Below are 15,589 nucleotides of genomic sequence, written 5' to 3' on the forward strand. Positions count from 1 at the left end.
TCATTGCAGCGAATTTCTAAATCTACGATTGATCCGCTTGAGCGATTGAATTTGTCTTATTTTCAAGACACAATACGAACTAGGATCGATCTGAATATGGACAGATTTCTTTGACGAATTTGCAGCTTGAGGGGTAATGTCACTCCTACCGACATGATTTTCCAAGTTTAATTGTGCTGGCATGTCTTTGTTTTTCTTTCGATGGTTTTCCGGCGCTCCTTCTCTCACTCGTTTTGTCCTACAGGAAACATTCTTTACTTGTTTGTAAGAAGGGTAACAAGGAAATACGGAAGGAGTTACACCTAATTTTAGGATCCTCTTTGAACTGCACTCCTTGAAATCGTTTTCAGTGAAATGTAAACTGCACACTATACTGCGATCAGAGGGCTGCCATAACCCGCCATCATCACCCACAAATATTGTAATAAAATAATTTAGCATGCATTATTTCACTTCTCAATAAGATCTCAGTTTTCCACATGTTGGTACGTCAATGTGAGATAGGCCTACACTTCACATGATTTAGCATCACAACAAAACAAGACATTTGAAAATACTGTCTTGCTTAGGCCTATTAAAAAGCTTTAATAACCATTAAAATGCATAGTTGTTGCTATTGTTTAGTGAACTGCCAGAAGACAGGTTGAAACTTCATAAGTGGCACCAATAAGACATAATTTATGAGACAACTAGGCCAGGAGATAGTGGGGTAAGGTGTCTAGTTCCTGTCCCTCTCCATTGCATACATCGCTGACTAGTAATATTTTATACTAATCAGACTTCAGATGTAAACAAACAATAGAGAAATTGTGCTCATCAGACAGAGGAAACAGAAATAATATTTTCGAGTTAACTAATTTTATGAACCAAATTATTGCTAATCAGCAACAATTTCTTAAAAATGTGTTTATATTATCACTTATGGTATACATTGTTGGATAGATTGTAATTTAGCTACAATGAACTAAAAGGCATAGACGTTTAGGTTTAGAGAATACGGTACTATTTCATTTGCTACATTGTATGACGATGGCGGGTGATCTGCCCGAAGGCATGTATATCCTTTAGATGAGACAGTGGGTATGCGAACCAGACCCTCCCTCGATTTCCTAGGTAGGTTGATACTATAGCCCTGGGTTGATACTGCGGTGGTTTGCCTATTGTCTTCCGCTATATGTGAATGAAGGGCATCACAGAACACTCAGTCCCACGAACAGAAGATCAGTTCCTCCATTTCCAGTCGGAAATCAAACCACGGACCACTGATTGGGAAGCGCACATGCAATCCGCATAGCCACAACTGCGGACCATTTATAATTTTTAGCTATAACGCCATTGCTGAATACGCAATTATATATATATATATATATATATATATATATACCAAGTGGAAGTGACAGTGACGTCTAGCGGCAGATAGAGTAAGTGCGGAAGAAAAAGATAGGAACATCAGGACCCAACGCCAACCCACGGGAAGTGAATAGTGGAAAATATTCGATTCGTAGCATTTTAAAACCGAGATAACGTTAGCTAACAACAAAAATACCCACAGCCGTGAGTAAACAGTCCAAAACTTAGTGCATGCGGACACTAAGCCGAGGCAGCCATATTGAAAAGCATAATACATAGAAGACACACGCGGTCACGACACCGGAAACGAATCTCTACACGTTGGGACGCCTATTCCACAGCCCACTAGACGACATGACGGACGAAAGTACACAGCACGCATCGAAGAGAGACGAATCCGGGAGAAACGACATTTGTCCCATCTGCGAGCGGAAGGTCGAAGACGAGCAAGCAGTCAAATGTGACGGAACGTGTCGAAAGTGGCACCATATGGCATGTGCAGATATACAGAAAGGTCAGCTAAAGGCATTGAAAGAAACCAGCAAGAAGAAATCAAAACTCATGTGGCTATGTTATGACTGCGAACAGGACTTTCTAATGTTTAAAGCTGGAAAATCCATGCAAAAAGACCTAGAAGCGCTAAGAGCAGACATAAACTAGAGACTCGACATAATGACAAATGCTGTAAACAAGTTACAGGAAAACTCAATGCGAAATACCCGCGGAACTGATATCAAGATCACGCCTTCTCAACCAGAAACCAAACGGAAGGCACCATGCCCACCTGCGGAGCAGAAACAGGAGAAAAGGAGCAATGAACACCAAACTAAGGATACAGATGAGAGCCCACAGGAACACAGAGAAGGAGAAGCACCAGATGAACAACCAAACGAGCAGGAAAACATGGCCAGCACTGACGAAGGCGAGAAGAACCACCAGGGGCCCTGGATTGACGCGACAAGACGCGGGCAAAACCGCAGAGCAGAGATAAGAGGCACTAGAAAAAATCAGAACGGCAATCTGAAGGCAGCGGACAGGACAGGATGGCTATACGTGGGGAAAGTACACCCTTCAAAGAAGAAAGAATATGTAATGGAGTACTTACAGGTAAACGGAATAGGCGATGACATCGAATGCGAACAACTGGATACGAAAGGTTACAACAAATCATTCAGAATTGGGATACACTTCAACAGTCTACACGTGAACCATCCAGACTTTTGGCCGGAAGGGATGTTGGTTAGACAATACATTTTTCGGAACTCAAGAACACAGGAGTACGGCTGGTAACAGAAGCCCGCAGAGAGGAAACAAACTAAGGTAAACGCCCGGACCGGAACAGACAGCAAGAAACTGAGATGCCTAAGCTGGAATATAGAAGGCCTACTTAACGCTGTCGACCAAACAGATGACATATTCGAAAATTATGATCTCATAATTCTTGTAGAAACCTTCTTGAGGAAAGAATGGGACGCAAACAGTTTTTATGCAATACATGTGTTAGCAGAACAAAGCCAACTTGGAAGGCCCAAGGGTGGAATCACCTGTCTGATACACCCTAAGCTCTCGCCTTTCCAAATGATCCACAAAACGGACCACGTACTAGCCATAAGAACAAAGACCTGCTGCATCATAGGTGTCTACTTTCAACCAGAACTCCGGCAAGACCATATTATAGATGAGCTAAGCAACGCTCTACTGAAAGTAACAAGAAAAGAGTTGCTAATATTGGCAGGAGATTTAAATTGCCGAATCGATCGCCCAGACCTGAAGACAACCACCATAATAAGCTTCCTAGAATCGGAGGGACTGACATTGATTAACAACAAAGGCACCAAGACATACATTGGACCAAATGGAAGCAGTACAATAGATCTCGTCTTCAGGAATCTGAAAGGAGCAACCCTGGACTGCCAAAGAGTACTAGAAAACATCATTACAAGGAAACATCTCCCAGTAGAAACAAATTTCCACTCAGAAGAAAAAACTGGCATCGCAGATACAAACAAGCATCCTGACACCCACATATCGCGGAGGATAATGGCCGACAATGTAACAAAACTGGCCCAAGTAGTCCCCAACCTCATAGAGACTATTCAGAAAGAGAACCTAAACAAATCAGCAAAAAGATTCGAAGAGACAATACGAAGCTCAATAGAGACCACGCCCATCAAAGAGAGAAAGGCAAAGCCATGATTCGACGCAGCATGCTTCAATGTAAGAAGAACAGTACTGGAGGCTCTACACCAGTCAATCAAAACTACATCAGCGGAAGATCTACAAGAATATGCACAAAAGAGACGTGACTATAAACAATTAATAAAGGAAAAGAAAAAAACAATACTTAATTAAGGAGGAGTCCCGGACGGTTAAAGAAGCAGAGGAGAACTCTTTCAGTATATTACACCACAGGAAGCCAAGATTTCCTAGGAACATCGATATGGAGACATGGACGACACATTTCAGCGTAGTACTACAGCACAAGGAGACTAGGCCAAAACCTGTGAGAGACCTTAGCGAAATAGATACTGCAGACCTCTTCACAGCAGATGATATCATGGCAGTGATCGCACAAACAAAAGACCGGAAAGCTTACGGACCAGACAAGATATACAACGAACACCTCAAGGCAAGTGCCGCAGTTCTGAAAGATGTATGGACGGAACTTATAAACCAATGTATCCGTACGGCAGAGATCCCAGACAGCTGGAGAAACTCTATTATAAAGGTCCTGTACAAATGCAAGGGAGACACCGGAGACCCTCATTCCTACAGAGGAATCGTTCTAGAATGCGCACCTTTGAAGATCCTGGCCAAGATGCTGGCCAACAGGTTAACCAAACTGGTAGACCACCACATCCCAGACGAAAAATTCGGCTTCTGAAGAGGACGGTCCACAGTACATGCAGTGCAGTGCCTGCAACAGGACATAGCGAAGGCATTAGAGCAACCAAAAGGCAAGCTTTATGCACTGTTCATTGACTACTCGAAGATCTTCGACTTCATAAACACAGAGAAACTAGCAAACAAAGTGGGAAACCTACTTGGAGTAGGACACTACCTAACAAGAATCATCCGAAACATACTCACTAACAACTCGGTGCAGATAGATGACAATCTAAAAAGATCCTGCCCGCTGGCGCAAACAAATGGGGTACTCCAAGGGGACCCCCTGAGCCCGCTCCTCTTTAACATAGCAACAATGGACGTAGTCAGAGCAGTGAACCAGGGTACTTCACAGATATATATGTACGCAGATGACATGGTGCTGACATCCAGATCACAAGAAGAACTTCAAATTGCTTTCGACCGTCTGACGGAATGGGCTAATGGAAATTATAAGAAAACGGTCATGATGGTGTTTTGAAAGGGCGGAAGATTACCAAGTAACACTGGCATAACATACAACGGCACCGAGTTAAAGGTAGTGAACAGCTTCAAATACCTAGGGGTGACCCTCCAAACTAAAGGAAACATATATACGGAACATATCAAGGAAAGGTCGTCAGCAGTTATCATCGCAATGAACGACATCAAACTCTTAAACAAGATGTCTATGCAAACAGCACTAGACCTCCTCAGGCTGAAAATGACCCCCGTCGCCACTTATGGCATAGATATTATATGGGAGCATTTGAAAAAACGAGACCTTATGGAGCTAGAGAGAATAAAATCGACGTTCCTAAAGAAGGCCATGTGTCTCTCAAAATATACATTATCGCGGTTGGTATACGAGCTTGCCAAACAGACGTTCTATATGTCCCTATTTACACTTGCTATTTGTCGCGCAACATCAAGCGCTTTCTGTCGGCTATATGTAGCATCACCGTTTACACTTGGCAGATTTTTCGTCCACAAGTCGACACAAGTTGTTGCGCTTTCTGTCGGCTAAATGTAGTATCACCGTTCACTCTTGGCAGATTTCTCGTCTGCTATTCGAGGCTAGTTGTTGAGCTCGAGCAACGTGTGAATGATGTGGTGAGCCTTTTAAATGAACAGAATGGATTTTAACAATAAAAAGTAGCTGTTTTAGCTTCTGCAGCTTCAAGTGTTTTGTTAGCTTGCACTAATGAGAAGCAAAAAAAAAAAAAAAAAAGAGAGAGAGAGAGAGACTGGGAAAGGAGATGGAGGTCCAGAAGGCAGGAGAAAGGGTTATTCCATGTTCTCAGTAAAGATTTCAAACTGGAACAAAATTGTCCAATAGATATTTATCATATTAAAATGAATTGAAAGTTTAATTTTTTTCTTGCATATTGACTTCTGATGTTCTTTATTTTTGTTTTGATGTCGGAGGGAATAGTAGTGGGACGAACAGACTCCAAATTTTTACAAATAAACTCCAGTGCATTTTCCCTCCGAATCCAATTGTGATAGTCCTTATTTCTGATGTCATAAAGCTTGATTAATTTCATTACTTGGTTTTTGTTCCACCCTGACATGATGCAACAAAAGGCGCGGAAAGAGAGAAACAGCTGATTAAAAGTTGTCTGCTACTGCTTTTCCGAAGCATGTTCGGGTCCTGTCGCGTCAATTCGGCTGGCCCACCTAGGAAATGTCGCACAGAAATAGAAACAGCTTCTACTCAGCAGATGTCGAAAGGAAAGGAACGAAATCCGTGCTGCGCATGCGCCCAAGCTGTAACTCGAACGACAAATAGCAAGTGTAAATAGGGACTATAGAAGACCTCAGACATCAACTGCTGCTGCCATCCACAGCCCACTACAACACTACACTGATGGAGCTGAAAGAAAAGAAGAGGCACATATGGAGCGACTTCTATTCTACTGACGCCATGTCCACAACAGAATGGATGCAGGGAGGATAGGATTTGCGTCATATAATGACCCGGGTAGCAGTACATGGCTTCCAGTACATGATTTGCCAGAACAAGAAATTCCACCAACCAGACGCCGACTGTGTGTGTGAACTTTGCAGCGAATTGTGTGACCGATATCACGTAATGACGTGCAAACGCAGAGCTGTGTCATTGACAAAATTTTGTAACGGTGACTGAATCGGACTGTTTTGTCCCTACACGATAAATGTTGCACATTGTGAGCTTTTCTTCTTCTTATTATATATCGTGTTGGCCTATTAATAAAACTTGCCTTTCGCTACGCTCTACTTCTAGTTGAACTTGACAAAGAAATATTTCCACTTTACATTTCGGATCACAGAGATTTTATTGCATTACAATAAGAAAGAAGTGCGCACAAACGTGCAATTTAGTTCGGTATGAGTTACTTCTCTTTACTATATTCCACATTTACTAAAATGATATTTTGGACACACTTCGTTGCACAGTTTGCACACGCATTCGGGGGAAGGTTCGTGGTACTCTGATCTTCTGCATTGGATTATATATTTATAGTTATAAATCGGCAGCTAATAGACGTCAATTTCATATATAACAAATTTTGGGTTTAACTGACATCGTCGGGATATGACTTGCATTCACATCGTACTATTCTCACCATCACTCGGAAATTCATGAAAAGATACTGTGGTACCTATAATCCTTTTACTGGTACAGAAAGGGACACAGCAATGCACCATTTTACACCTAAAATACACTACACAATATGAAACAGAAACATATCATCGACATATCCACGTGCTTACGAATGAGCTGTCGTCTCCTAGTGTTTCCTTTTTATGGTGGGTGACTAGCGCTCAAGCGGCCGTTTGAGAAGTTACAGGGCGGATAGTACTTCCACAGTCTACTATATACAGTCGCGAAGCTTGAGGTGTTTTTTTGCAAATCTCGTGATAAAGCGCTCCAAGCGGTTAGCAACTAGAAACAATAGACTGTCCATGGTCGACTTTGGACTGTGTCGTATTTCTATCGAGTGCTAGCTCGTTGCGTATTTCACATTGATGCTTGTGAAATGTTCGTTATTGGTTATAATGAAAATGTTAATGGCTAAAATATAATAATTGGAATAATAATATGGGACAAGGAGGAGACGTTTGTAGTGCTATAAATTGTAGCAACAATAAGAGAAAGAGGCCAGAGTTATCCTTTTTCCGATTTCTGAAAGATTCAGAAAGGTTCCTGGGTTTCCACAAGCATGCTGTGCAGAAACAAAACTCTTAATTTTGAAGTTCTTTGTGACTGTTGGAATACATTATATCCTTAAATTTCACAATGAAATGTTTCAGTCTAACCGAAAGGACATTAGATACCGGTCAAAGTTCTGTCATTTAGGCTGCTAAATTTCCAGAGAAATAAAGGTTAGGTCTACTTTTTTTTTTCAGAGGATATATTTTTAATTGTAGCTATTAATTTTGTTATTATTTTTATGTGTTATTTGACTAAAGACGTAGAAAAATTAAATTTGTTTTAATGAACTTTACTGATCACGTTTTATTTTCAATTCTGGTGGGATTATTATTGCTTAGGCCTAATTTTTTCTTCAAAGGATATGTTTTTAATTATAGCTGTTAAGTTTGTTGTTATTTTTATTTGTTGCTTTACTAGAGACGTAGAAAAAGTCTGTTACAATAAAATGTATTGATCACGTTTTATTTCCAATTCTGGTGTGATTATTATTGTTTAACCTCATCCCATTTTGTTAACTACGTAAGCCTACACTACAAGTACCGGTACACGTAAGTTACTCCATTAATTCATATTTCCATTATTATTGTTGTAAAGGGAAATGCAAATTAATATTTATTGGTTTCATAGTTAATTATCGCTATAATCTTGAATGAGTGAAGCTATTATAGTAAATTTCAGTTCGTTTTGCACAAACAAAAATTATATTAACTTATTTCTTGCAGGTATCTCTTCATTAAAATAATAAATTAACTTTATGCATTTAATATTTCAATACTGGAAGGAAGGTGTTAATTTTTCCAAAAGAACACGACAACGAAAGTGTAACATATTTTGTCGTCTGCTAGGAGAGAGAGCTACGATGATGAGGCGATAGTAGCGATCCTAGTGGTGGGCAACTACCCCTGTTTGCATTTTTACTACATATTGAGCTTCGCGACTGTACATAGTAGACTAGACTGTGGTACTTCGACTGATCTGGGCAGGTCTGCACCAAAGAGTTTGCAATATATAAGTATTACAAACTCTTTGGTCTGGACACTACAAACCCGATTAGGTCGATAATCGCGATTAGTGACTGTACACTGTGACAGTGACTGTAGTCTGTCACCAGTATTAAAAAGTGTCAGGAAAAATGATGACGTAGATTAAGCATAAACTATTCTTCTAATAGACAATACCAGCTGTGTCAAAGGCTCTGGCTGTGTCCACCCAAACTCAGTGTTGTTTTACAATCAGTAGAGTGAGATGAAAAAATGAATTTTGAAATGAAAATGAAACACCGCAGCATTGCCCCCACCCCGTATCTCCATAGATGATCGAATGAGAAATGCGTATATAACTTACTATTATACATACGAACAAGATGTAGAGTATGTTATGAATAAAAAAAAACAATGAATTTATTTTATTATTTTCAATCTTCTTTTATGTAGGTATTTAAATATTTTAGAGTTACAGAAATATATTATAAGGATGCGTTACAATTCTTTAACATGTTTTACTGTGGATGTTCAGCCCTATCCGCCATATCGTACTCTACCCCACTATTTTTTTTATAGAAACGTACAGTACATAATGTTATGTTCTTTGTACACAAAATGTATACAACGCAAATCGTGATAAAATGTCACAAGCACAAGATACAGTATAATGACGTAGAGCGGAGTGATACTTTGGCCTTAGCACAAATTTACGTTAATTTACAAACATACTTATAAATGCGATTCCGTTGCTTTAAAATATCTTTAAGTGATATATTTGTTTGCTATTTGTAAAAATTAGATCTCGTTTGCAATATAATTGTTTTGCAATTTCGGAACTATTTTCGATTGCACAAGGAGCCTAAATAGGGTAGTCACTAGTCAGCTGTTTCGTATTCGTGCTTGTGGATTGATTGTTGTCAGTACTCCATAACAGCAAAATTATTAGCTAAAGCTTACAAATAGTGTATGCCTTTGAAAACATGAAATTCCAATACAAGGAAGAACATCCATTCGAAAAGAGGAAGGCCGAGGGAGAAAAAATTAGGAGAAAATATCCTGACAGAGTTCCCGTAAGTGTTTTACTTGAAGTTCTTATAAGCAGTGTAGGCCTAAAGTAGTTTTTATGAATAGATTAAAAGAACGTCAATTCCGTTACAGATATTTCATGTTATTAGACAATAATATTGGGTAAATATGTTGTGGACAATGTATGATTGTTATGTAGATCAATTTTTGGCATGAAAAGACCTAGGGCAATATTTCAAGGCCATAGCGTAGTTTAAAACTGCCCTCTATTTTTACTTTCTAATCTATTTGCAACTTCAAAGAAGGTAAACGTACACAATTTTTCCACATTTCAGGTGTTAACTAAATAGTAGGTTAGTAATAAGTTAGGGTTCACTTTTTTATTTTTATTTTTTGGTATTTTGTGTTTTTTTTTATCGAAGTTTAAGTTAATGGTCATTAATAATTATAGGCATACCTACTATTTCATAGAAATGTACAACCCCATCATGAATGTAATATTGTGACTTATGTGGTATAGGCCTGACCACGCTCGACCGTAAAATAATCTTTACTGTAGCTATGTAGCTTTCCGTTATCCGTTCTGAAAGACTGTGAATTTGTGGGGTCTTTCTAAAATTAAGGGCAAATTTGAGCACCAATCTACAATTTTGTTAAAAAAATACATAAAAGCATCGTCTTGTTCAAACAAATTATGCATATCAGTTTCTCATTAATAGTTCCATTTACTGTTATACATACTGCCACGATCAAAATGATCTATTTAAAATGGAAACAATATTTCTGATTTTGTTCTGAAATACAGTGACGACGTGGCATTTAAGTCACCTCCATGATTACTAGATTTTGGGGGCCAGATTTTGTGTTACAGTCTTCAAATAAGTTAAGTCTGTGATTAAATATCCAACTTATTTACTGTGTTAATATTTAGAATTTACCTTAGCTCACTAGTTTCGAAGTCTTGTTCATTGTCCAAAGCCTGAAATAAGTACTCCATTGTGACATTATGATAAAGGTTTACTTGTTTAATTTACAGGTTTTCTGAGAAGCAATCATAAATATTCCGTACAACTGTAGTAATATACTTAAGTAATTAAAAACTAGCGCTGAGGTAGTTCTGGTGATTTTGGAAGTTTAAATGGCTGAATTTATAGCCTAGATTTTTTTTTTTTTTTTGTGCGGAGATGCGGTTGATTGTTTATGCAGCGCATAACAAAAGCCTGAACTAACCAAACCTGACATGTCACAGATTCATGTGCAAGGTGTATGCGGAGTACGAAGGAAACTGCTCAGTGCCAGTTTAGTCAAAAAAACTTTTTAGAATTATGTAAGATAAAAAAATACAGGGTTAAACGAGCGTTGAGCGGATTCCGCCGATTTTGGAATAGATACCGACCCACTTAGGTTACGTTAGGTTAGTTTAGGCTTTTATTATCCCGTCAAGATGAAGGTGAAAGCGACTGAGTGTGATTTTTTGTTTTCTATGTTGGCAGTTCAAGTACGTCGGTGTCTATTCCAAAATCGGCGGAATCCGCTCAACGCTCGTTTCACTCTGATGCCTTATGTTTGCTATATGTTGAAATAGGTTAATGTATGAACGAATATAGATATAGAAGTTGAGAAAATAGTTCCTTACCAGGCCTAGTTATTTCAGCTGTTCAGTCATTCCATTGTTATAGTCCAGACAATTACTCACCTTAAGAGTCCTCAAATTCATTGTTGAGAAGCATTTGCAAAAATGTTGTGTATTTATTACCTTTAAACAGTAGTACCACAGTCTACTATATACAGTCGCAAAGTTCAATATGTAGTAAAAATGCAAACATGGGTAGTTGCCCACCACTAGGATCGCTACTATCGCCTCATCATCGTAGCTCTCTCTCCTAGCAGACGACAAAATATGTTACACTTTCGTTGTGTTCTTTTGGAAAAATTAACACCTTCCTTCCAGTATTGAAATATTAAATGCATAAAGTTAATTTATTATTTTAATGAAGAGATACCTGCAAGAAATAAGTTAATATAATTTTTGTTTGTGCAAAACGAACTGAAATTTACTATAATAGCTTCACTCATTCAAGATTATAGCGATAATTAACTATGAAACCAATAAATATTAATTTGCATTTCCCTTTATAACAATAATAATGGAAATATGAATTAATGGAGTAACTTACGTGTACCGGTACTTGTAGTGTAGGCTTACGTAGTTAACAAAGTGGGATGAGGTTAAGCAATAATAATCACACCAGAATTGGAAATAAAACGTGATTAATAAATTTTATTGTAACAGACTTTTTCTACGTCTCTAGTAAAGTAATAAATAAAAATAACATCAAAATTAACAGCTATAATTAAAAACATATCCTTCGGAAAAAAAAGTAGGCCTAAGCAATAATAATCCCACCAGAATTGAAAATAAAACGTGCTCAATAAATTTAATTAAAACAAACTTAATTTTTCTACGTCTTTAGTAAAATAACACATAAAGATAATAACAAAATTAATAGCTGCAATTAAAAATATATCCTCTGAAAAAAAGTAGACCTAACCTTTATTTCTCTGGAAATTTAGCAGCCTAAGTGACAGAACTTTAACCGGTATCTAATGTCCTTTCGGTTAGACTGAAACATTTCATTGTGAAATTTAAGGATATAATGTATTCTAACAGTCACAAAGAACTTCAAAATTAAGAGTTTTGTTTCTGCACAGCATTCTTGTGGAAACCCAGGAACCTTTCTGAATCTTTCGGAAATCGGAAAAAGGATAACTCTGGCCTCATTGTCTTACTGCTGCTACAATTTATAGCATTACATACGTCTCCTTTTTGTCCCATATTATTATTCCAATTATTATATTTTAGCCATTAACATTTTCATTATAACCAATAACGAACATTTCACAAGCATCAATGTGAAATACGCAACGAGCTAGCACTCAATAGAAATACGACACAGTCCAAAGTCGACCATGGACAGTCTATTGTTTCTAGTTGCTAACCGCTTGGAGCGCTTTATCACGAGATTTGCAAAAAAAACACCTCAAGCTTCGCGACTGTATATAGTAGACTGTGGTAGTACCAGAGTCTGTTTTGTATTTTTAATCTCGTGTCAACATTAGATATAACATTAGAAATGAAGAAAAATGGTCCTGTTATGGTTCAGACTCATACAAAAGGCTATCTGTATCACTTTGAAAGAACCCTGTAAAACTAGGAGAGTTGTCACCATTTTACAGTGTGTCCTTTTTTTTTCCTTGTACAAAAATATTGGTAATGTAATGTTAATCAGTACATAATTCGCAAAAAAAAAAAAAAAATTAGTTTGATTATGGCCTGATCCTGGCCTGAACCCAACAACCACAAGTGAATTTCAACCTGAGTCCATCCACTGCCATAACACTATTTTCAACCACATTATCCTCCACCACCATTGCAAGACTAATTTATGTTTCTGCTTCTATTCTGCCATGGCTATAGGCCGAATGTTTTCGGAAAAAGCAAACTTTTTGGGAAAACAAAATTGTTTTTGCTTACAGCAAAAATATTTATGCTTTAATCAAAAAACATTTCTGCTTAAAGGAGTTTTGCTGGATAAGTGTGCACCCAGCCTAATGAGTTGTTTTGGCGAAGTACTTGTCTGACTGACTAATAATTTCTTATTTCCATGTGGTGTGAAATGATAGAGACTTTGTAGATTTGGAATAGGAAGAATGTGAGACCATTTTCTCTCTAGTTCTAACTTCCTTGTTTCTAGTTCACTTGCAGCCACTCAAATTAGTCTCTCTACTGACGTTACTATTTTGAAACGTTCATAAAATGGTGAATGTAGAGTATCCAACGCCCACTGAACGAATATTTCACTTTTATCACTGCCAATGTTGCGCTATAATTGTATATGCAAGGTAGGCTGTAACAAAAACTTAAACTAACCAAACCTAACCTGTCAAAGAAGCAACAAGTTATACTAAATATGTGTAAAATTGGCCTATGTCTCTATAGTGGGCGGGATATAAGTAACATTGACCCATAAAATTGCTCAGAAGTATTTACAGAGTACTGTCGGCTCTTCACATCTATAGGCTACAGACATTGTGTTTTGTCCTCCCTCCAACACCATTCAATGGGTCATTCCCATGACTTGACGCTGATAAATTCCATTCAACATCTAGGGAGAAACAGTCTTAGTAGAAGCATCATAAAATATTTCAATCTTCACCAGTTTAGTAAATTCTGCTTTAAGTTCTGTTTTTACTGTAAGGAATGTTCACACAGCATACTTCCCGTGATGATTCATATCATCACTCACTGTCACAAAATGATCTTGCCTCATTATGGAGCTAAGCAACAGTTGTGAGTTATGTTACTTACTATGGTCTCAGTGGGCGATTGAATTTCTTCTTGTGAACTGAGTGTGTGGTATCTTGAGTGCAGCTTCATCAATTTACACTTCGGTTTTGCACTATCCAAAATAAGTTGACTGAATACACTTTACACATTGTACATGTCTCTTAAAATAGGTAATGCAACTGATCATTAACTTTGGAAACTAGGGCTATTCCTTCACTGTCATATTTTTTTCACAGACATTATAAAAAAATCTTCACAGTTTCTCACTGTCTTAATACAGCAGGTCTAACAACTCTTTTTCTTTGAAATATGCTAAGTATGCTTCTCTGTTTCCTTCACTCAGTTTTCGCATACAGTTAACTACTATTTTCACAAGTTAATGCTTCTACAGGTTCACTTCCATTTTTGGTCAAGACATTTGTATTGGGAAAAACCATACCAATTCCTTCAAGACAGAAACTCATATTGGCGCGTTAGAAGCAATCAATATGTATTTAGGGCTAGGCTTAATGAGAAGACTTTAATGTTTTTATTTTGATGGAAGTATATTTATCATTGAAAACAGCTACCGGTATTGCTTCCGTTATAGTTATTTTATTTTTATTTATCTATTTAACCTAGCATTATTATTTTTTGTTTATGACTTTTTACTCTAGTAACAGGGTCCCTTACTGCTCAAGCCTCTCCCTTCCCAGGTAACTGGTAGCTAATGTCCTGCTGCTAAAATTATATTATTTTAATTTTTATTTGTCTTGTACTATTTCTCTTCATTTCCTTCCTATTGAAAAGCATTCATTTTGCCTCATCTGGAAAGTTCTCATAAATAAATTTCTTCATCACTTTCCTTTGTTTATGTGGACTCTGTGGGATTGTTCTTTTTATCTTCATAGCATTTTCTAATTACTGGGGCCTTTTACATCCTGCTTTATTTGGCTTTTTTACTATTTCTGTTACAATTCAAACAAACACATACCGGTACCGGTACTTCTTACTAAATATTAGTAACAACAGTAACCTTTGGCAATGACTAATACTGTTTTTTCAGAATGGTAATACAGCTACATGGGAGAATTACTTTTAGAGGGAAATAATTTGCTGATTATTATGTTGTTAAATTTGAGTACCCTATTAAATATCAATTTTATGGGTCTGAGCTCACTGGCCCTGAGAAGAATGCAGGACGATTGTATCAAGTCTTACCCATTCCATACCTTCTTGAAAAAACACATTAAGATAAGAATGTTATTATGCATGAATTTATTCCCAAAAAAGACCAAAACATGAAACATACATGGGAAAAACACGGTTATTTGGAATTGATAAGTCATAAAATGAATATTTGCAAAGTTTGAGAAGTGTAACAAGCTTATACAAAAACATGAATTTGCATGGAAATCTGGTCTCTAGTTATGAGAATGGAATTATGATGTATTCAATTCCATCCTAAAATAAAAGTAAATCTTAGCAAAAGTGGTTTTACAGTTTAATTAAAAAAAACAAGGGGACACTTAATCACAATGTGCAGTCAGATAATAAGGTGGCTGCCACAAGCATCTACTGCAATATTATTTGTGTTATTTGCGAATCTAATGGTCTTTTTTTTAAGTAACTTTCTGAAGGACCAAGAAACTAGCTTACGCATACGTCACCTTCGGTTATAGTGAACCTGTGTGGACCAGCATATTTCGTTCACTATATCCGAGATTCACTAAAACCGAAGTGTCTGTGTTATATTACTGATGTTGCTGTACATACAGTATTAATGACCGTTTGGGTCAGACCACGTTCAATATCAGTACTAATGTTCACTGTATCTTC

General features: G+C 37.5%; 1 protein-coding gene across 1 annotated transcript in view; it reads left to right on the top strand.

The window, feature by feature from the left end:
• Positions 1–9,028: 9,028 nt before the first annotated feature.
• Positions 9,029–15,589, top strand: part of Atg8a (Autophagy-related 8a) — a 53,455-nt gene continuing 46,894 nt past the window's right edge. The window contains exon 1 of the mRNA XM_069843123.1: positions 9,029–9,467. Within this exon, the coding sequence (XP_069699224.1) occupies positions 9,378–9,467 (90 nt within the window). The 5' untranslated portion in view covers positions 9,029–9,377. The remainder of the gene's footprint in view (positions 9,468–15,589) is intronic.

The sequence above is a fragment of the Periplaneta americana genome, chromosome 13 (assembly GCF_040183065.1).
Source record: "Periplaneta americana isolate PAMFEO1 chromosome 13, P.americana_PAMFEO1_priV1, whole genome shotgun sequence".
Classification (NCBI taxonomy): Eukaryota; Metazoa; Arthropoda; class Insecta; order Blattodea; family Blattidae; genus Periplaneta; species Periplaneta americana.